Genomic DNA, 21,744 nt, shown 5'->3' on the forward strand with positions numbered 1-21,744 from the left:
TTCCCCAAGGATACTGTTGTCATTCTGTTGTAGACTGCTTGATGCTACAGGGTAAACTGGTGCTAAAAGTTCTTTAAAAGGGAGATGTACCTTCGTATTTTTCACTTATAGTCTTAAGCTAAAAGGATACAATATTTGCAATTAAAAACTAGTTGTCTAAAAATGAAAGTGTCATCAGAAAACAAAATTAAAGGACAAACGACAAAATGGGAAAATATTTACAACATATATAATAAAGGGTTAATAACTACATATCAACAAGAAAATATGGGTAAATGGGGAAAAGGGCAAGTCACAAAAGAACAAATCAAAGACAATAAATACGAGGGGAAAAGTTTAACTTCATTAGTAATAAAATAAATGGAAATTAGAATGAGATACAAATTTTTTGACTTTCAAAATGACAAACGAAAAGATACTACTCAATGTCAGTGAGGGAAAGACGAGGGAATTTCATGGGGCTGTAACTTTTCTGGAAAACAACTTAGTGAAAAGTTTCCAAGAGTTTTTAAAATAATTAATTCCCTTTGACCTAGTAATTCTACTTGTAGGATTCTATCCTAAGGAATTAATCAGAAATGTGCACAAAGTTTTATATATAAGCAACACCATCCATAAGAATTAAAAACCAGAAACAATGTAGACTATTAAATGTAAGAAAACAATTAAAGTGTATTACTATATATACGTGATGCTGTCATTAAAAAAATCATATATTTTTTAAAGAATAGTTACTGTCATTAGGGCAAATGCTCACAATATAGTATAAAACGAGGTTGCAAAGAAGATTAAATTGAATGCATTCTGGAAACAGAACTGAAGACAGAAATTGGGCTTCCCTGCTGGCGCAGTGGTTAAGAATCCGCCTGCCAATGCAGGGCACAAGGGTTCGAGCCCTGGTCCAGGAAGATCCCACGTGCCGCTAAGCAACAAAGCCCGAGTGCCACAACTACTGAGCCTGCGCTCTACAGCCCATGAGCTACAACTACTGAGCCCACACCACATCTACCGAAACCCACGCGCCTAGAGCTTGTGCTCTGCAACCAGAGAAGCCACCACAATGAGAAGCCTGCACACCACAACGAAGAGTAGCCCCCGCTCACTGCTTTTGGTCTTTGTTGCTGTGCGGGGGCTTTTCTCTAGTTGCGGCGAGCGGGGGCTACTCTTCGTTGTGGTGCGCGGACTTCTCGTTGGGTGGCTTCTCTTGTTGCAGAGCACGGGCTCTAGGCGCGCGGGCTTCAGTAGTTGTGGCTCGCAGGCTCTAGAGCGCAGGCTCAGTAGTTGTGGCACACGGGCTTAGTTGCTCCACGGCATGTGGGATCTTCCCCGAGCAGGGCTCAAACCCGTGTCCCCTGCATTGGCAGGCAGATTCTTAACCACTGCGTCACGAGGGAAGACCGTTCTCTCTCTTTTTTTTTTTTCAATGAGTAAGAATAATAGTAGTGGCTATACTACTACCAATAATTTGAATGTTTACTGTGGGCCAAGCATTGTTCTAAGTGCTTTATGTTTACTTTCTCACAGAATCCTCACAACAACTTGTTGAGGTAAGTGTAATTATTGTCATTCTCCCCCTTCACAGATAAGAAAATTGAGGCACGGAGAGGTCAAGCAAGTAGCTCAATGTAGAGCTAACACTCAAGTGTGGCATTTTGGGTGGAATGAATTGGGAGATTGGGATTGACATATATACACTCCTGATACTATGCATAAACTAGATAACTAATGAGAACCTATTGTATAGCACAGGGAACTCTACTCAGTGCTCTGTGGTGACCTAAATGGGAAGGAAATTCAGAAAAGAGGGGATATATGTGTACGTATAGCTGATTCACTTTGCTGTACAGTAGAAACTAACACAACATTGTGAAGCAACTATACGCCAATAAAAATTAATTTAAAAAAAAAGTGCAAGAGAGCAAGATTCCAGAGTCTTGCTCTCTTTAAGTACTACGGTGCCTCTGATTATATATTTGTAGTACTGTGTTTGTAAATTAAGAAATTGATCCCACCTTTGCCCTGGCTGGTCCCTCTGCTGAAAAAGCTTCTTCTCCTACGTAGCTACTTAAGTCCCTGATCTCTTCAAGTCCTTGCTTAATTGTGGCCTTCACAGTGAGTCCTACCCCCTAAACACAGGGTTCAAACTTGCAACCTGCCCCTCTATTTTACTCTGCTTTATTTTTTCCATAGTATTTCTCTAGCATATTATACAATTTTCAGATTACCATATCACTTCTCTTTGTCCCTCCCCACCTTCCCCCCAGCCCGCTATGGGAGCTCCATTAGGTCAGGGGTTTTTATCTGTCTTGCTAATCGATGTATCACAGTCTGAAAAAGTACTGGCACAAACTAGGTGAGCAACAAATACTTGTGGAGTAAGTGAACTTTTAAAAACATAGCATGATTCCAATTTTACTTTCATATTTTAAAGCATAAACATGTATATGCATGTGTATGGGGGAGGGAGAAGAAAAATAGTCAAAATGTTAATGGTGATTTCAAGTGATATTTTTCCTTCTTTACGTTTTCCTGTGGTTTTATTCCCCAAACTCAATGTGAAAATGTATTATTTTATCATAAGAAAATTCTAAACCTCGGGTGACATGCATTGCCACGCACAGCAAATTGTCTTTACTGCAAGTTGCATGAAGCCGTTTTCCTATGTGAAACGCAATCAACAATTCAAGAGGTATTGATGATCTTTAAATAAATTATTGCTTTTAAGCAATCGCCCGGTATTTTGTGGTGGTTAAATATTTCTGAAAGGAATAAAAATCCTTGCCTCGCCGGTCGACCGCGGCATCCCTGGGGAACACGCCCACCTAGCAACCCGGAGCCGAGCCTGGCACTGCGCCTTTAATTCCCGAGTTGGGAGGGGCGGTGGAGAATTTCCGCTCCCCCACTCCCACCGCGTCCCTGGTGGCAGCTGTCACCGGTAAGGCGAGCACCGCGCACGGGGGATGGAGCCCAGCGCCCATTGGACAGAATATAAAGGCAGAAACCTACCCCCGAAGACTGGGAGCCCCGCGGGGCGGCGGCGGGGAGCGCGCGCCGCGGCCCCCAGCTCCTTTTTCCAGGAGACTGCCGGGCCCCGCGGCGCAAGCATGACCGAGGTCCAGCGTCAGGGACACGCCCGTTACGCCTCGTTGAAAACGATCAGGTGAGCCTGGCCGAGGCGGACGTGACTCCTGGAACCCCAGCTCCAGTGCGTCCCAGCTGGCGCCGCGACGTCCACCTGCCCAGCAACCGGGAACAGCTGGTCGGTGGGAGGGGGAGGCCCCGCAGGGCCCCGCCTCCCCTGCGGGACCGGACTGACCATGGCGCTGGCCGCGGCCGCGGCCGCTGCGGCCGCCGGGGTGAGCCAGGCGGCAGTGCTGGGCTTTCTGCAGGAGAACGGCGGAAAGGTGCGCAACTCTGAGCTGCTGAGCCGCTTCAAGCCGCTGCTGGATGCCGGCGACCCACGCGGCCGCGCCGCCCGCAGGGACCGTTTCAAGCAGTTTGTCAACGACGTGGCCGTGGTGAAGGAGCTCGACGGCGTCAAATTTGTGGTGCTGAGGAAGAAGCCGCGGCCCCGGGAGGGACCAGAGCCCCTTCCCTCCTGCTTCCCGAGCACCCCGGGGGCATCAGCCCCGCCGTCGAAGATCACCTCCGTCTCACAGGGGGAAACCGCTGCTTCGGGGGCTCCATCCTTGGCCTCGGCGCAGAGGGCGGTGGAACCACCTGAGGACCCGGCTCCGCCATCAGAGCCACAGGACACCCCCGGGACTCCGGCCTCTGAGCCCACTCAGCTGACTAAGGGGCTGCTGTTAGCCCCAGCCCGGCAGTCAGGGATGCCCTCGGACCCCCAGATTACAGCCTTTGAGCTGGCCCAGCCCTCCGAGGGACTCTCTGCAGACGTGGCCCCACCGTCCATGGCACCGTCGGAGGCAGCTTTGCCCCATGCAGAACCGCCAGACCCGGAACCTGCGCCTGGGCTTTCAAAAGGGCCGCCACCACCCCCTCCGCGCGCGCTGCCGCAAAAGCCCTGCATGCTGCCGGTGCGCTGCGTCCCGGGCCCCGCGGCGCTCCGGATCCGGGCGGAGGAGCAGGGCCTGCGTCGGCAGCTCTCGGAGGAGCCCAGCCCACGGAGCTCCCCTCTGCTGCTGCGGCGGCTCTCAGTAGAGGAGTCCGGCCTGGGCCTCAGCCTGGGCCCCGGCCGCTCCCCGCACCTGAGGCGCCTGTCGCGCGCCGGCCCTCGCCTGCTGAGCCCCGACACCGAGGAGGTGCCCGCCGCACCGCCGCCGTCCGCCGTACCTCTGGAGCCGGCCGAACACGAGTGGCTAGTGCGGGCTGCCGGGGGCCGTTGGACCCACCAGCTGCACGGGCTGCTGCTGCGCGACCTCGGCCTGGCGGCCAAACGCGACTTCATGTCTGGTTTCACGGCCCTGCATTGGGCCGCCAAGAGTGGCGACCTCGAGATGGTGCAGCAGCTGGTGGAGATCGCGCGGCGTGGAGGCGCGCGGGTCGACGTGAACGCGCGCTCACACGGTGGCTACACGCCGCTGCACCTGGCGGCTCTGCATGGCCACGAGGATGCAGCGGTGCTGCTGGTGGTCCGATTAGGTGCGCAGGTGCACGTGCGTGACCACAGCGGGAGGCGCGCTTACCAGTACCTGCCGTCCGGCGCCTCGTATGCTCTGCGCCGCCTACTTGGCGACCCCGGCCTGCGAAGCTCTACCGAGCCCGATGCGACCGGTGGTGGTAGTGGCAGTTCTGCGGCCCGGCGCCCGGTGCAGGTGGCCGCCACCATCCTCAGTTCCACCACCAGCGCGTTTCTGGGCGTCCTGGCCGACGACCTGATGCTCCAGGATCTGGCTCGAGGCATGAGGAAGTCGGGCTCCTTAAGCAAATTCTTGGGTGCCTCGCCCATGGCTCCTCGTAAAAAGACAAAAACCCGCAGTAGTCTGCAGGTCTTTTCAGAAATCTCCCGTCGACCCACTCCGGGGCCCTTGGCTGGTCTAGTGCCCAGCCTACCCCCAGCAACCTGACGGTTCCCGAGGCTACGGCTTAGTTGCTCTAATCGGGCCTGCCTCTCACAGTCTAAGCCTGCGCAAGACGGCGGTCCGACACCTTCGGCTCCATCTTGTTTCCAACTTTGTCCACTGCAGCCTGTTTTACCCAAGTGGGCCTACGCCTCCAGCTTCTGTCTGAAGCTTGATCTTTCTCCAGAGATGGGGTTCAAGATCTCAGTGAGAGCCTCCTATGAAGAACTACAGAAGTCAGGATTGAACTTTAGAGGAAATTTGAAATATAGTATCAAAGGTTAAGGGGCAGCAGCTGGTCTGGCCCCTGAATGATTTAACCCGATGCCTCTGCATCTATATACTCCCAAGCCAGAATTAGAGCTTTGTGTGATGATGGATTGTCAGCTTTAAGATAGGTAGTGCTTTTGTAATTTGATGCTTTTATCCTGTTTTTAAATTGAAATGAGGTAAAACAACTTTCATAAAAAAACCTTTTGAAAGTATATTTTTCCAAAATGCTCAGACATTTTCAATCTTTTGCTAAATATTTTGGAATTCTATTAAAAAAAAAAAAAAAGATGATCAAGATCTAAAGGAAATTAGTCCCAACAAACAAAACCCTTGAATGGTTATCTACCTCATTTTAGGCAATCAAGATTCCAGAGACTCTTGAACACAGAATGTGACCATTGTGAATGTAATTAATTTCAGTTGTACTGAGAATGCTAAATATTAGAAAACAAGTACATCTTGGGAGTAAAAGTGATTTAACAATGAGAGAAAAGAGATACTTTGGCAAATACTTTTAATTTGTGGTTGTCTTTATGGTGAAATATAAACGTGTGTCTTTGGCACTGGTGGCTGGCTACTTTGATATGGCATGAATATTTAATTTTTTAAAGTGTGATTTATTTGTGAATTGCACCATTGTGCCATATTTCTGAATCTGTGGCTTTCAAATCCGGCTGAGCCTTTCAGTGCAGTAGGTGAACATTCAAAGAAAAAAACGTCATAGCATAACACTAGAAAAATCACTGGTTACATAGTAACAGATACAATTAAGGAGCAACTATTTTATATGAAAGTTCCGTACAAGCAAAAGGTATGTGATATCCATTTTAAGAAGCCATCTGAAAGCAAACAACTTATTCCAAAATAGCAAATGCAGAATCTCCTTGCTCAGTGACCTTAGAGAGGGGTGGCTTGATTCATCTGTATCTTTGCTCCTATTTGTAATTGAGAAGGTTTTAAGTATTGCCAAGATTTCTCAGGTTCAACACAGTGTAATTAAAATGGCTCTTTTGCCATTTTAAAGATGTGGAATCTATTTGCTCAACCAACCTTTTTATATCATATTGTAATAATGCTCTGCTTTTGCAAATTAGGTTTGCATGTCATTAGTTATACCAAATAGTTTTTGTGGCACAGGGTACTGGGGCTCCCCTCCCATATATGTATCAGTGAGGCCTCTGAAATTATTTAAGGCAGTCTTTCATGGAATGTTCTGATTTAAGCAATGAAATAAAGTCTCCCATTTTGTTCCTGCTTGTGTGATGATGTACTTCCCTTAAACATTCTACAGCACTTGCTACTGTATTTTGCTTTTCTTTTCACTTCTTTTCTCCTCATCCTTCTGCCTCTTTCAAGCATTCTACTATTGAAAGAATTTGGATTTCTCTGCAAAATAAAGGAGTCAACCAAACATGGATATGGTAGCCAAAAACTGTAGGTAAATGTAGGCCCGGATCTGACCTCTCCCACCTTCCTTGCTTGGAACTCTAGCTAAGCTGCATAAATTATTTCAAAGTGAAAATTAAGTCTTCTCCCTCTGCAAAAAAAAAAAAAGACAGGAAGTAATAATTAAAGCAATCTCAGTAGCTGAAGGTCTAGGACAGGATAAAATATTAGAGATTTTTCATGGTAAAAGAGAGGCTTGACTGAGACGGGTAACAAAGGTCACACACACAGGGATGACCAGCTTTGAGAAAGACAAAATGTAAACCCGCAAAGTGGTAATAACAATAACTAATGTTTATGGCACACTTAAATCAGAGGAGGGTTCTTGAACCGCCAGAAGAATCTTTGTGTTTCAGGAGGGTGTGCTGCAAGCCTGCCCAGTGAAATAAAAACATTTGGCAAGAGTTTAGGATCAATAAGCCTAAAATTCAGGTGTCAGAAACCACTGCTTTTTCCTTGCAGGCTAAAACTTCCTGAAACTGTAAGTCAGTAGGAAATTACAGTTGATATGCATATGGAAAGTTTTCAGGAACAATATCTGACTAACGGGAGGTACACCTGTGGAAGGATATTTCCAACAACTGACAAAAAAATAGTTGTTCATTGGTTAAGGTAATTTACCTGGTTAAAATTATCACAGGGAACAGAATCACTCCTCTTAATGGGGCAAGAGTTAATCGCTGATGTAGATGTGTATGAGTCATGTCCACAGCAAGCTTTTTATTTTTATTTTTATTCTTTGGCTGCACCAGGTCTTTGTTGCTGCGCACGGGCTTTCTCTAGTTGCAGTGAGTGGGGGCTACTTTTTCATTGCGGTGCATGGGCTTCTCATTGCGGTGGCTTCTCTTGTTGAGGAGCACGGGCTCTAGGCGTGCGGGCTTCAGTAGTTGTGGCTCGTGGGCTCTAGGCACGCAGGCTTCCGTAGTTGTGGCGCACGGGCTTAGCTGCTCCGGGGCATGTGGGATCTTCCTGGACCAGGGCTCGAACCCGTGTCCCCTGCATTGGCCAGCGGATTCTTAACCACTGCACCACCAGGGAAGCCCCCACAGCAAGCTTTTTTTTTTTTTTAAATTTTTTTTTTTTTTTTGGCTGTGTTGGGTCTTCGTTTCTGTGCGAGGGCTTTCTCTAGTTGCGGCAAGCGGGGGCCACTCTTCATTGCGGTGCGCGGGCCTCTCACTATCGCGGCCTCTCTTGTTGCAGAGCACAGGCTCCAGACGCGCAGGCTCAGTAGTTGTGGCTCACAGGCCTAGTTGCTCCGTGGCATGTGGGATCTTCCTAGACCAGGGCTCGAACCTGTGTCCCCTGCATTGGCAGGCAGATTCTCAACCACTGCGCCACCAGGGAAGCCCCAGCAAGCTTTTTAATACAATTGTACATTTCCTCTAAGGAGGATGGAAGCTGTTCTTTTTTCTTTTTTAAAAAATATTTATTTTGGCTGCACTGGGTCTTAGTTGTGGCACGCGGGATCTTTAGTTGCGGCATGCAGACTCTCAGTTGCAGCCTGCATGTGGGATCTAGCTCCCTGACCAGGGATCGAACCTGGGCCCCCTGCATTGGGAGCGTGGAGTCTTACCCACTGGACCACCAGGGAAGTCCCTGGAGGTTGTTCTTGAGCACATGTTACTAACCTAATAGAGACCAGGGTATGGGTAACACATATATGACCTGTGTTTACTAAGTCCCAGGCACAGTTGTAAACACTTTGCAGGTATTAACTACCCCCTTACAAGGTATGCACTGTTAGTATCTTGATTTTTAAAGTGAGGAAACTGAAGCTTAGAGAAACTGTAAGTAACTTGTACAGGCCTCACAGCTAGTAACTCTCACAGTCAGGATGGCATCCTGTTGCTCTTTTCCATTACAGTATCCAGTTGCAGAAAAGCAAGGTGGTCTCATCTCAGCTCTTTATTCATTTAGTGACCTTAGGCAAGTCACCCAAGTCTCCAAGCTCCATCTCCCTCTCTGTGGAACTGGCAGTACATATCCTACAGGCTGTGGGGAGGAAGGAACACAGGGAATGAGTAGGTAAAGTCGTCTGTGAACTGCAACACCATCCTGAAATATTACCAGGAGTGCCGAGTTGGTCCCAAAGGGATATCTGGCTGCATTCCAAAACCAAATATCTCTGATTCGTGACGTTGTTCTACATGATCACCATTCTTTTACCATGTTAGTATTTGTATATATAAACAACAACATTGACTCTACTAGGAAAAATGTTTCCCCACAAAAGGGAAATATCGCTTTACACAATGCCTTTCTTAATGCACATTCCTCTAGCATCCCTGCCCCCAACTTCCAGTCCTAAACAAGCAGTCATTCAGCCTTCTGGACTGGAAGCACCCCTCCACACACGGTTTTAAAGCTGGGCCTACCCCGGACCCATATTTCCCCCCTTTTCTTTGCCTTTTCCTGGAAGAAATTATTTGACCTTTTAAAATGGTTTAATAAATAGACTCTGTCGCTCTCCAGATAGCTTTTTGCCTTGAACCTCTGTGGCTGGAGTCACCTTTCCAGAACTGCCACACCCTTGGACTTGAACTTGTGGAGCAGAGGTGGCCTCAGATATTACTACAGGAAAGAGGAAATAAGGAAGAGATAGTGAGAGAGGGAGAGAGAGGGAGAGAGAGGGAGAGAGGGAGGAGGAGGAGAGAGAGAGATGTCTGGACCTCTCCTCAAGAAGGGGAGGAAAAAGTCCTCCTAGTGAGAAGTCAGTGCTGACTTAAGTTTCAAAGACAACAGGTAAACACCCATCATGACTGTCCGTCTAAACTGTAGCTAGGCTGTGACAGTAACGCTACGGGGTCGTTGGGAAGATTGCTTTACAGCATTTCACCTCTTCTCTCTGCGGTCCTCAACCACATTTGACCTAAATGTCCTCGTAAGCTTCTGAATTACACGTGACTGAACAGCAAGGTAATTTGTTCCCGTGAGGATGCCTGAGGTTCACGCCAGCCGCTCGCCGACGTACGTGGTGTGAGGAGCAGGCTGCTCCAGCCAGACTGCGCGTCGGTCTGGGCACCACGGAACCTTGCTTCCCTACTGTTTCCAATTTACAGTCAGAAGGTAAAAAGTGCACTAATTACATCCATATTAGGAACGGCGTGGGGCGGGATGAGGCGAGTAGGAGAGGAGGGAGGCCCCGGGGCTGCCAGTTGCCAGGCAACAACCGCGCTCTGCTCAATCGGGGCGGGGCGCTGCAGGCCTCAGGGCTGGGGGCGGGACCAGCAGGCGGCGGCGGCGGGAGCGGGCGGCTTGGGGAGGTGCGGACAGAAACCCCAACAGAGACCCAAGAAACCCTGTTTTCCACCGTGGGGAACTACGTAAGGCTTTTTTTGATACTGATCCTCGAGATCAACACCCCCAGCCTCCCCCTCCCCACTCCTCATTAGCCAACGACTTTCGAACTAAGGCCTAGTGGCAAAGGAAAGGGAGCCAACCTTCCCATAACTGGCGGGCCGGGATTTCTTTCCGACAGACACAAAGGCTTAGCCCCAGCCTTCACGTCCAACAGGGACACTGCTCAGGACAAGGCAACGTCCCTGTGGCTGGCCCAGAGGGCCTGGTAGCTGGGGAGGCTGCGGGTGGTAAAGCGTGGCTAGAAGCTTTCATCATGAGGAAAACAGTGCCCTCTGCTGGCAGTGTCCAGGAGGGTGGAATTCACCGGACTTCTGGTACTGGCCCCCACCCCACCCCTAGTCTTAGTCTGTGGTGCCAATATCGAACGCGTATGCTGAGCTCATTCTTGCCCTCTGAAGGAATAACGGGGTGTGGAAGGGAGATAAACTGGGGCAGGAAGGAGACGGAGGCAAAATGGAAGGACAGGCGCAGGGGTTGTGGCCCTACTTTTGTGGGCCCTCTCCATCTGGTAGAGACAAGCACAGAAGCCTCATATTTCCCCATGGCAAAAACCAGCAAAGAACCAAAGTGCAGTTTAACCAGACAATGGCAGACGCTGCTTCTCATGCCCATCCCGGGCTGGGAGTGTTTTGTCTGAAATACACCATTTCCACTGGCCTAATGGACGACGTTAAGTGTGTTTCTAAGTATATCACAGTGGGAGAATGCAATGGGGACTGTACAGGGCAAAAGCCAGAAATAAGTAGATTCCATCCAGAACGCGTCTCGAAGCGAGCTGCCCTGCTAGGCAGAGGATATTGGAGCGGAGGCCCCGCCCACAGCGTTCAAAGGAGAAAAGCAAAGCATAATGTTAGAATCAGCAGGAGCCCCATATGTTTTTTATAAAAAGGCACAATGTGAGCATTGTTCTGTGCTCAATAGCGCGACTGTTATAACTAATGCTTTTGGTATGAATACGACCATTTAAAATTCCCAACCAGTTGCACTTAGTGACAATATGCATCAGAAAACGAGCCCAGAAGCAGAGATTTCTCACTTTGAGGTCTGTTGGCCTTAGATACACATACACATGCCTATTAATGTGCCCAGCTTCCAAAAATACACTGAACATTTACATGAAGAATGTTCTTGTCCCTGGCCTTAGCAGCTACAAATACTAAGGCAGATTTTCAATGTATATGTGAGAACTGAACATTGATTCTATGTACACAGGACTGACACACAGAGGGGAGTGTGTGTCCTGTTTCATACCACTCTAGCCCTTAACTCCCAACCTTAGCCCATCCCCAAACTGGCATCTCCAGAACACAAGAAAAGCTGCCTCTGCAGGTCCTCAGCACCATCCCACAATAATAGGTCTCCAGGTCCCCCATGACTCGCCTTCAGCTCCCATCCCCCCAACTGCCCTCCTTAAGCCTGGGTGACCTAGTGGGGACTCTAAAGGAAAGGCAGATAAATTCAGTTTATCCAATTATCCAACATAATTGGAAGAGGAAGAAAGTTCTTTCTGGGTCTTGGAATGAACGTCCCCAAATGTCCAAGTGTACTTGACATTCATCAGGGCTTTTAGGCAGCAAAGCATCTGAATCCATTTTCCATTTGGGGAAGTTCCCTATTCCTTGAGTCTTGAAGGGAGGCAGTCCCCCACTTCCACTATACTACTCATGTCGGAGGCTTGGGTAAAAACCAGCAAAAGAGACCTGGCCTCAGCCAATCAGGCCTAGGCTTTCGTGGTAATAATGCAGTCACCAGAATAGTTAGGGACTACTGGTGACAGCATCTGCTTGGCCCCTCCAGTTTTCTGCTTGGCCCCTCCAGTTTTCAAGTTTTCTTCAGTCTTTCTAGGGATCCCCAGGCCTGAGCGATGTCCTCCAACAAATCTCTCTTCTGCTCTAGTCTGGCAGGCGTCTGTAGTTTGCAAACAAGATCCCTCCTCCAAGCCAGGCTCCAGGCGATAGGCACACTTCTCACATCAACTTTTTATTGAGAGGGAAAAAAATGGCCATTTTGCATCTTAAATTGAAGTGCTCCTCTGACTTGTCTCCTCTCCCTCCAACCAACCCTGACGGAAAAGGGGAAATACTGCAGACTTTAAAATTCATAAGTTAATTACCAAATAATCCGCAAGACTTCGGTAAGGCCACATGAGAACACTTGGAAAAAGTACCCCAGGAAGGCCGGGCCTGGGTCTTCCCCACCCCAAGGGAAAAGCACCGAATAAACCAGCGTCATCCCACTCACGTGGGTGAGAGGCAGGGGCAATGCTCCTCACCCCCACCCCCTGTAACTAGATGAGGGGAGGGGGGAAGGGCGGTTTATCCCGAGGACAGGTCCCTGGGGGCCAGGCCGGCCTGGGAGTCGGAGGACGACGGCCAAGGTCGGTCCTGACTGTGTCCAGTTGGTCCTGAAGGAGGCGGACCCGCTCGTCCAGGCTGCGCTGCTGGGCCAGAACAGCGGCCTTGCCGACCAACAGGGCGCGATAGGCGCGCAGCTCGTCGGCGGGCAGTGCGCGCGCCAGCACCTCGCGCAGGGCCCGCTCGCGCCGCGCCACATGCTGCTTCAACTCCTTGGCGTCTTCCTGCTGCCGCTGCAGGAGCCCCAGTCGCTGCAGCAGAGAGGCCTGGAGCCGCGGGGCGAGGGCGCCGTGAGCGGGGCGACGGCGCCGCCGCTCCCGGGAGGCTTCCAGCCGGAGCCCGCAGGCCCCTCACCGCCCCGCCCTCCCCCAGCCCAAGCCCGTTACCTGCTCGTCAGGGTCGCCGTCTGCGCCCGCCCGGGCCAGGGCGCGGTGCACGCGGTCCAGGCGACTGCCCAGCAGCAGCAGGAGGCCAAGCACGCGCTCTAGGTCGGCCATGAACCGGCTGAACCGCTCGAGCTCGTGGGGTGCACAGGCCTGGCCGACCGCGGCCTCCAGGGCAGCCCCGCGCCTGGCCCAAGCCTGGGCCGCTGCCTGCAGCTGCTCCTGCTCGGCCTGAAGCTCCCTTAGCGTCTTTTGGAGGAGGTCCGCCAGCTCCACCTGCAGGGAGGGCGTGGGTACTTAAGTCTGGAGGCAGAGCCCTGACTTAGCCCAGCCTCTAATAGCCCCTCCACACTCACTTTCTTGGCTTGGATGCTGTAATTTGGCTCGGGGAGACCCGGGCCGCATGGTTCGTCAGGCACAGCGTGGGTGGTAAGGTTTTCAGGCCTTGTCTCCTCCTGAGAAGCTGGCAGGTGCTGGGTGGAGTTAAGTAGGTAAGAGCTGGGGACAAAACCAGAGTTCCTTGGGTCGTCCTGCCCCAGGCTGCAGGGGCTTAGAATCCCCTGAGTCCCTGGTACCCCTCACTCACCCTGACTCAGAAGTACCAGCTGCTTCCTCTCCAGCCTCTCCACAGGCTGGCCTCATTGCAGCCCAGACCTCGGCTAAAGGAATCAGCCCATCCAGCAGGCCCAGGGATGGCTCTGGGCTGGGATAGGAGGTGAGAGTGTCACTCAGAGAGGGATCCAATCTGGCCAGCTCCTGAACCAGCTCCTCGAGGCGTGGACTGGGCCATGTTGACCTGGAGCCAGTCTGGCCAGCGCCCCAAGCCTGGGCAGTGTGGTCAGAAGGCCCCGGGGTATCATTGCCTGGAGGTCTCAGGGCATCACCTGGGAGAGGTTTGAGGGGGTCAGTCTCTGCAGCTGTGGGGGGATCAGTGGTCAGCAGTCCAGTGGGGTCAAAGGTTGCGATGTCACCATTTGCAGTCCCAGGGGGACTACAGCATGTAGGCCTGGAGACACTCACAGAACCGTTTACCCCCTGCCAACAGTCATCCGCCCCTGCAGTCTCTGGGTGCTCATGGAGGGGCTGCTCTGAGGGGATTATAGCCTGGTCAGCCCTCTGACCCAAGCCAGCTCCGTACTGCTGGTCAGAGGCATGGACACTGGAAGTGGAAGAGACACTAAATCAGAAAAAGCTCTGGCCAAAGATAAGTGGTGGCCTCCAAGGGCCATCCACCTCCCCCACCTCACCCCCCTGGCTCCCAGCCACCAGCCAGGAGAGGGTTCCCTGCCCCTCCAGCATTCTGTAGATGTGTGTAGGAAGGAGGTATCTCACTGCTTGAAAGCCTGAGGGAATTCACCTGTTTGGGAGCCCCAGGGGAGCATGGGAGTCTGCAGGTGATCTCATTCTGACCATCGGGACTTCTTCCAGGAAAACTTCATCATCAGGAAGGGATGGGAGCCGGGCAGACACGATGCAGTTCTCTGAGGCCCTCTGCTCACAGTCAGAGGGACTTCTCTGGAGGCCCTCTGCAGAACACACCACTGCAACTTCCTTCTGAGTCAGGAACCTGGAAGCAGGGACCCCACACTGACCACAGGGACCAGGAAGGAAGATTCTGGTTCTGCACCAGAGGGACAGTAGGGTGTTGGGGGTGGGATTAGGGGATGTGGTTTGCAAAAGACAGAAGGCTCAAAGTGAGGGTGAGTGGGAGGCCCTCTTCCTTCTTGAGCAAGAGCTGTGAAAGCTGCCTCCCCCCAGCTTTCAGTCCCCAGAGTGGTCCATGTCTCTCACCTGTAAAGTTTGGTCTGAAACAATGGTCTGGGGGTTTCTGCTCCTTGGGGAACAGCCTGGAAAGGCAAGCAGTTGGATGAAATGTTGCTCAAGTTTTCAGTCTTCTGGATGCCCCCAAGCCAAGCTTGCAGCCCCTATCTTCCATACCTGGGCAATGGGCATGACCCCTCCTGGACTTCCCCAGGGGGACAAGACTTCCCCCGAAGCGCTCCGACTCCGACCGGCAGGCCTATAGGCATTGCTGAGCCTCAAGGCCCGGGGTTTCGGGTCCTCTATGCTTCGGGGCTGGGTCGCAGGCAGCCATCTGATCTGGTGACCTTCGAACTCTGCCGGCGTCCGCTGCTGCCATTCCCGGGTCTCCGGCCTGGCGAGGCCAGAGCTGGGGCAGGCCTCCCCCGAGCATTCCCCCGCCAATCCACCGCCCCGACCCACGCGATCCAGCTTTCCCGGCTCTGAGAAGCACCACTTCCGCTGCTGGTTGGCGAGGCGTCCCCTGCCGGCGGTTCCCGGCGCGGGAGCACCGGCGCGCGCCGGCTCCGCTTCCCCGCCGGGGTGGCTGAGCAAGGCGGAGCGCGGGTGCGCGGCGGAGGGCCGCGCGGGGGCCGCGGGCCGCAGGCGGGTGGGCAGGCTCATGCGGAGCTCCTTGCGCTGGAAGGACGTCTCCCGGAGCACTCGCCGCTGCGCGCCCTGCAGCCGCTGGCGGTAGGCGGCCCGCGACGCGGGCGGACTGGGCGGCTCGGCTGCCCGCGCCGCGGCCTCCGCTTCGGCCGCCAGCGCGTACAGCAGCGGGGTGGTCTGGCGGCTGAGCGGCCCCGGGGTCCCCCGGATCTCGGGGGGACGAGGCCTACTGCGTGCGGCGGCCGCGGGCCGGGGCTGCGGGGAGGTGCGAAGCCCGGCGGCGGGGGCCGGGCCGCCCCACACCACGCGCACGTAGTCCCAGTCCAGGTAGGGAAGTTGGTGGGTCCCCGGCGACGGCGTGCGCGGCTCAGGACCGCCGGAGGCGGCGGAGAAAGAGCTGTAGGCCGAGTCGGCGCGCGCGGACAGCCGCCGCAGGTCCAGGCTGCGAGTGGACGAGGCCGGCGAAGCGCAGTCGCCTCCAGGACCCAGAGCCTCCATGGCTGCGCGGACGCGGGCGGAGGCTGGCTAGCTCCGTGAGGCCTGGAAAAGCATAGACGGGGTGGTGGGTGAGGCGCTCCGCGTTAGGGTTAGGACAACCTTCTGGCACCTTCAACACAGACATGCTTACACATCCCCTCCCTAGTCGCACGACCCTTATTAGCGCTGGCACCGCCCCCCCCCCCCCACCTCCCTAGTCTGGAATGGCAAGAGCAGTAGGACCAGGGGAACAACTCTGGAGATTGAGGGCCTTAGCTCAGGGGAAGGAACTGGCGACTAGCACATCCCCCGCTGGGGCTCTTCTGGCCCGCAGCCCCCGGCCTCTACCCTGGCACCTCCTGGAGCTCTGAGAATGTACCCATGCTCCTGCCCTCCCCAACCCTGTCCCACCCTGGCTGCTTCCTGGCTGCTTTGTTAGCTTCTCCATGTGATCTTTCCCTGATAAACAATGGTCAAGAACGATCTGAGATCACAGGGGAGACAAGAAAGGAGGGGGAAAGACCCAGGTCAGGTGGCAGGGGCAGCTTCACAGCCTTCCTCCCTCCCTCTGGGCCAGTTATGTTCCAGGTGCTTTGAATAAATATTTCTCTTGAACCGCACAACTGCTGTCTGCATTTCACAGATGAGGACACTGAAGTTCTGAAGGGGGAATGATTTGCCCAGAGGCACACAGCTGGTAAGAGGCAGAGAGCCCTGCCTGGAATCTGGGCCTGCCTCCAAGCTTACTGCAGCCAGAATCAATTTCCTAGAAGCAAACCCTGCTGAAAGCCAGTTCACCCCCAGCCCCCAGGGGCCTGAGCCTCCAACAAAGCCCAGCCTCCACTATGGGAAACAATCGCCCCCACCTCTTCAAAATACTGGCAGATTCCAGGATAATATGGCCCCTGCTTGGGAGACTCTCTGCCTTTTGTCTAGGAATGACAGGCTCACCCCTTCTTTGTCCTGCCACTCTTGCTCCTCCTATAGGGCTCAGCTTAGAGGTCTCCTGACCCTTTGGGATCCCTGCAGTGTCCTGAGCTTCCTGCATCACAGCACTCATCGCCCTGCATTGTGATTGTTGGCTTACTTTGATTCCCTCTCCCCATTCCCACCCCTGAGCTTCCTGAGGACAGGCCCTGCACTTACTCATCTCTGTACCCTCGGTGCCTGGCACGTAGTCGATGTTAAGTATTTGTTGAATGACAAGGAAAGGAGCAGCCTTTCAGGGAGTAGATGGGGGTGGCTTTGGTGGAGAAGGTTGAGGGCTTCTTTGCTTCTACCCACTTTTCTCTCCCTATTAGTCTTTTTGAGAAAGGGGACAGAATGGGTGAGGCAGTTGCCACCCATGGACACTGACCAGGGTTACTCAGGTTATTAGGAATCAAAGTGCAGGCAAGCACAGCTTGGAACAGGAATGGCCAGAAATCAATACTTCCCCAGTGGCAGGAGGGGGAGCAAGGGGAGGAGCTAGGTGGGTGTGCCTGGGTCAGGGGTGAAAGCAGCTTTGAGTCTTGGGAACTGAGGGCTCTCTATGGGCTATAGGGACTTTGGGGGTGGGGTGGGGGGCGGGCTTGCCTTCCCTGAGCTGCTTGGTTGGGATTGCAGAGGAGGGTGGCCCACAGTTGGGTGGAAACTGAAAAACAGGCTTATGTGAGCCTCCAGACACTTTTTGGAGCTCAGGATCACCCTCTACCCCATTCCCTGAGACCCCAGATGCTACAGATTGCTGGATAGGGCAGGTAGGGAGGTTAGTGGTGGGAGAATATGATGTTTCCTAAAAGGGCGAAGCAGTACCTCCAACATTCCCAGGAGGGGATCTCAGCTGACCTGGTACCAGAACATCTTGACATCACCCACCTGGAGGCATCTTTGTGCCCACTAAGGCCAGCCCTGCAGGTTGGTCTTCACTCAGGCTTGGGGACCATTTTTGCAAAGTAGTTTATACTCCCTGAACTTCAGAAAGACAAGAAGCTGCTCTGAGTAGCAGCCCCTGGGAGGACAGTCACCTCCTCTTGGTAACCCCCCCTAGCCACCCAGACAATAGCTCTCTCTCTTCCTATCCTTCTGAGCCCTGCTTGGGAGCACTGTTTACCCTGGCTCATGCCACCCATTCTTGACTTTCGCTGCATCTATAGGCATGGGTAACTGTTCTAATACAAAGATGTTTCCTCAAAAAAGGCCTTGAAAATTCTATCTTATTTGTGAGTTACTGACTGCTAAAGGATTCTGAGTTCACCAAATAAAAACAGTTCAAATGGATAACTAAAATGTGTGTACATTTTCTTATTGACCTTAACTTGTCTCGAGGATGCTCTTGCAGTGGTAACCCAAGCACCTGATACCCATGCAGGATGCTCACACTGTGCCCTTTGTAGAACCTGTTATGCCAGGAGGGTCCAGCTCCTTTAGTGTGTTTTGGGGCCTCAGCCCAAAGAGCAAAGAGTTTTCACACTTGTCTGGCTGCAGGGAGCCTCTTGCAGTTCAGCCAGGCCTTGTGGCTGGGAGTAGCCACACGCCAGGAGCCCTAGCATCAGCATTAGTGTCAGCTGTGGGCTGGGCTGCAGAGCCAGTGCCTGCATTGAATGTAAGTCCAGAGGCTAGAACACAAAGAACCTTTTGCCAAGCCCCGTCAGGGCAGGGGGAGCAGCGTGGAATCCCTGCTAGAAAACCACCAGATTGAGGTCATGCGGTATTGGGGTCATTTGCGATAAACTTATCACCTGAATCAAAGAGCAAGAGAGGAAAAGGAGACAAGGATGACTTCTGTGTTCAGAGCTAGGGGCTGGGGAGGTGGAGGTGCCGGTCCCAGGAATGAGGAAGCTGAGACGGGGACTAGCCAAGGGATCCAGTGCTCAGTCTGGGGCCTGTGGGCTTTGCAGTGTTTGTGGCAAGTCTGGCAAGCAGGTGGTAAGTTGAGATGTGTGTCTGGACCTCAGGAGAGAGGTTGGACCAGGCAAGAAAGCAGACCCAGGTTTTTAATTAGAGGTTCTTAGGGAAATCCATGAAGACAGCTTCCAGTGGGTAAAATCACACAAAGGCAATGGAAGCAGATCCAGGTAAGGTGACCAGAAAGGCAGACAACCTCAAATGATCAACAACGATCAGGAATTAAATAATATCTTTCCCAAAGGCCACCTCACGTCTGACCTCTCTTATGGAGAGGTTGTCCAGGCCACCCCTCCTGGATGGTCCGGCAGGGAGACTGCCGCGCTGCCTGCACGGCAGTCTCCCTGCCGGACTGAGTTTCTAGGTCCTGGGCCGTGTCTTGAATTCCACCACTCCAGACCAGGTCTAGAAGGGCAGGCATTTTGGTAAGTTCCGTGGCTCTCCCAGTTCCCTCCGACACCCCATTCTCCCGGCCTGTCAGCACCACAGCTCACGTCGCGAAGCGTCTGCTCTCAGCTCGCTCCCGCCCACACGTAGAGTCTCCGTAGACTCTAGCTCTGTGCCACGGTCAGGAAACGCGGGATGCTGGCGGCACTTGGGGAGAGGAAGCCGCGGTCGAGATCGTACCACATACCTGGGGCTTCAAGCTGAGTCGAGGCGCTCCAGGGAGGAAAGAGGCGCAGGCCTGGCGGCCACAGGGGGCGACAAAGTCACGCGGTGCGGCTGGAGAGCGAGGCCTCGGGGACGCTGGGAGAGCGGATGGCCCCTGGCCGGCGCATTTCTCGGCCTTTCCTGTTGGTTGGGTTCACCGTCGGGGAAGGAGGGCTCAGAACGCGCGCAGGGGACAGCGCGATCGTGGACCGGAGAGGCCAGGATTCCCCAGTGGCTGCGCGGTCGAAAGGCGAGAGCCGGAGGTTGCAGGGTGAGACCCCACTGCGTGCTCGGGTCCCCCGGGCGCGCTCCCCAGCAGCTCCCGCTGTTGCCGGCTCTGCGCCCCCCACCCCTCTGCGAAGGGGCCAAGCGCGCAGGGCCTTGACTCGCGCAGACCAGACTCCGCGCGGAGCCCAACCCCTCCAGACCCAACGACGCGCGGGCTGCTCCGCGGCGCCCCAGCCACCCCACCCACTCCTAGCGGCTGGGCTCGCCCTGCCGCCCCCGGGAAGGGCGATTCCGCCGCCCACTCCCGGCCGTCCGGCCCCCGGCCTCACCGAGTACCTGAGCTCCAACCCGAGAGGCGCTCCTGGGCGCCCGCGGCCGCGCGGTGACATCAGAGTCCCGGCCTCGGGCTCCCGACCCCACCTCCAGGCTCCGGCTGCAGCGGGGGAGGCGCCACGTCCGGCTCCCGGGGGCGGGAGCGCGGAGCGGCGGCGCTGCCCCGGGAGCCGCCCGCCCCTTCGTAGTGTCCGCTTGCCGGCCTAGACCTGGGTCCAGGGGTTGGACGCTCGTTCCCCCGCCGGGCACAGACCTCTTGCTCCAGCTGAAGAAGCTGGAAAGTAGGGGAAGGGCCACAAAGGCGCTCGCCCGCCCGCCTCCGCCCAGCGCGTTCTTACCGCCGGTAGCGCGCGGGCCCGAGCCCCGAGGGTCCAGACCACCCCTTCTGTGGGAAAGCCCAGGCCGGGTGCCCACACGGGCCCCCCATTCCTTTCAGAAAGTTTGGCTAAGTAAGCAGACCCGCCACTGTCCTTGTCCCTCTGAGTACAGTTCGGATGCTAATGCATCATCCCTTGACCAACTGTCCCTCCAGATACTCCATTTCCAAAACTCTTCCAGCTCTTTGATTCCCAGTGTGGGCTCTTTTTCTCCCATGTTTGCCCGTTTTCTTTTCATTTCTCCCATTACCCCATATAGTCTGGGCCCTTCCGGCCAGCCACCTGAAAGGGGAGGGAGAGGATGGGAAGGAGAGGGGACGCTCTGCTGACGTGTGTGTTCACTCCTGCTACCCTCAGTGGGTCGTTTAGGTGCTGGACTATGCATATCCCCTGTGGCCTCGATAGGGTTTACACCAGCCATAGAGTCTGGCTCTTGAGGTTTTCACCTTTGGGGATCTCCAGGCTCCAAAGAATGCTCTGAATTCATCTGCCACTGTGCATTCCTCACTGCTCTGTTCTCAGCCTTCCTTGCCCCCGCTTTCCAAACCTTTATCCTATGGATACTGGCTCTGCCAAGAAATGCTCCCTCCCTGGAAGGGTCTGGGGGCCTTTTGCTGGGCCTTCAGTGCTCGTCTGTCTTGAGCCCCAGCTATTGCTGTGGCTGCCCTCACTCTCCCACAGAATCAGCATGCCTGGGGGCAGGGACCATATCCCCCTATCTTGGCATCCTCGGCTGACAAGGTTTGTTGTGGTAATAACCAGGACCCAGAAACCCAGACCGGGGGTCAAGGCTGCCACTTTCTGGGGGCACTAAGAGCCTGGGGAACTCTGAATGCTTGGGTCTTCTAGGGGATGGAGGCAGCAGGCACCTGAGCCTGGCTTCTGATTGGCGCCCTCCTGGCTCTGCTTCTTCTTCAAACACCATCCTGACCCAGGCATCAGCTTCAGCTGGAGCTCTGGACTCTAAGACAATGGCTCAGAACTTCTTGGCTTTGAACACCTGCCCTTTTAAGATCCCGATCTGCATGGTTGGTCTCAGAGCAGTATTACAATAGAGGGAACACAATCCAGCAACCAAAAGCCAATTCAAAATTGTTCAAGATTTTAATTTATATTTTTAAAAAGTATGTATCTTGACAACCATGAAGTGGACACAGTGTCCACAGCAATTCTTGTTAACCCGCTCCTCCTCCCGCCCCCTTATTTCTCTTGCACACGCTACAGAAACTCCCTGCCTAACTCCTCCAAAACTGAAATCCCGCCCACCCACTTCTCTGCTTGCCTCTTCTTCTCGTCTGAGAAAGAGAAAGCAGCCCCTGACATCTGGATGTTGGCCTGGGACTATCAGCTAGACCTTGGTGTTGTAGAAGTTGATCTGACATTCACAGCCAAGGCCTTGGAGTTCTCCTGTTGCACATAAACAATTTCACAGGACATCAACATCGGACAAGGCCATCTGTAACCATGATGGGTCAAGACAAAAACAAGACCATTCTCTAATCATATCCAAACACAGACAAACCATGAACGTTGTCCAAGTCCCAAA

General features: G+C 53.7%; 2 protein-coding genes across 6 annotated transcripts; one reads left to right on the top strand and one right to left on the bottom strand.

Moving 5' to 3' along the window:
- The first annotated feature begins 2,927 nt into the window (after positions 1-2,927).
- On the top strand, positions 2,928-6,524 carry SOWAHA (sosondowah ankyrin repeat domain family member A). Its single transcript, XM_036845538.1, has one exon. It carries the CDS (start codon positions 3,318-3,320, stop codon positions 5,025-5,027), a length of 1,710 nt encoding a protein of 569 aa, XP_036701433.1. The 5' UTR covers positions 2,928-3,317; the 3' UTR covers positions 5,028-6,524.
- A 2,023-nt stretch (positions 6,525-8,547) lies between these two features.
- Positions 8,548-19,962, bottom strand: SHROOM1 (shroom family member 1). 5 transcript variants are annotated; one of them, XM_036849302.1, is made up of 9 exons: positions 19,825-19,962; positions 19,244-19,495; positions 14,776-15,786; positions 14,629-14,684; positions 14,195-14,404; positions 13,424-13,996; positions 13,194-13,335; positions 12,841-13,113; positions 8,548-8,732 (listed from the first exon to the last, which is right to left on the bottom strand). In XM_036849302.1, exons 3-9 carry the CDS (start codon positions 15,742-15,744, stop codon positions 8,646-8,648), a joined length of 2,310 nt encoding a protein of 769 aa, XP_036705197.1. In that variant the 5' UTR covers positions 15,745-15,786; positions 19,244-19,495; positions 19,825-19,962; the 3' UTR covers positions 8,548-8,645. The 5 variants fall into 5 exon arrangements, with proteins under 5 accessions (XP_036705197.1, XP_036705196.1, XP_036705198.1 ...); XM_036849301.1 differs by lacking the exon at positions 8,548-8,732 and adding an exon at positions 8,999-12,720 and having other exon boundaries at positions 19,244-19,401; XM_036849303.1 differs by lacking the exon at positions 8,548-8,732 and adding an exon at positions 8,999-12,162.
- Positions 19,963-21,744: the final 1,782 nt, after the last annotated feature.

This window comes from Balaenoptera musculus, chromosome 3 (assembly GCF_009873245.2).
Source record: "Balaenoptera musculus isolate JJ_BM4_2016_0621 chromosome 3, mBalMus1.pri.v3, whole genome shotgun sequence".
Classification (NCBI taxonomy): Eukaryota; Metazoa; Chordata; class Mammalia; order Artiodactyla; family Balaenopteridae; genus Balaenoptera; species Balaenoptera musculus.

What these genes read in the sequence shown, in the direction of transcription:
- SOWAHA (XM_036845538.1), top strand. Translation starts at nt 3,318, where the DNA reads ATGGCGCTGGCCGCGGCCGCGGCCGCTGCGGCCGCCGGGGTGAGCCAG.
- SHROOM1 (XM_036849301.1), bottom strand. Translation starts at nt 15,744, where the DNA reads ATGGAGGCTCTGGGTCCTGGAGGCGACTGCGCTTCGCCGGCCTCGTCC. An exon ending in CCCCTGGGGCTCCCAAACAG is followed by an intron (nt 13,997 to 14,194) that starts GTGAATTCCCTC and finishes TTCCACTTCCAG; the next exon opens with TGTCCATGCCTCTGACCAGC. An exon ending in ACGGCGACCCTGACGAGCAG is followed by an intron (nt 12,721 to 12,840) that starts GTAACGGGCTTG and finishes CCGCGGCTCCAG; the next exon opens with GCCTCTCTGCTGCAGCGACT.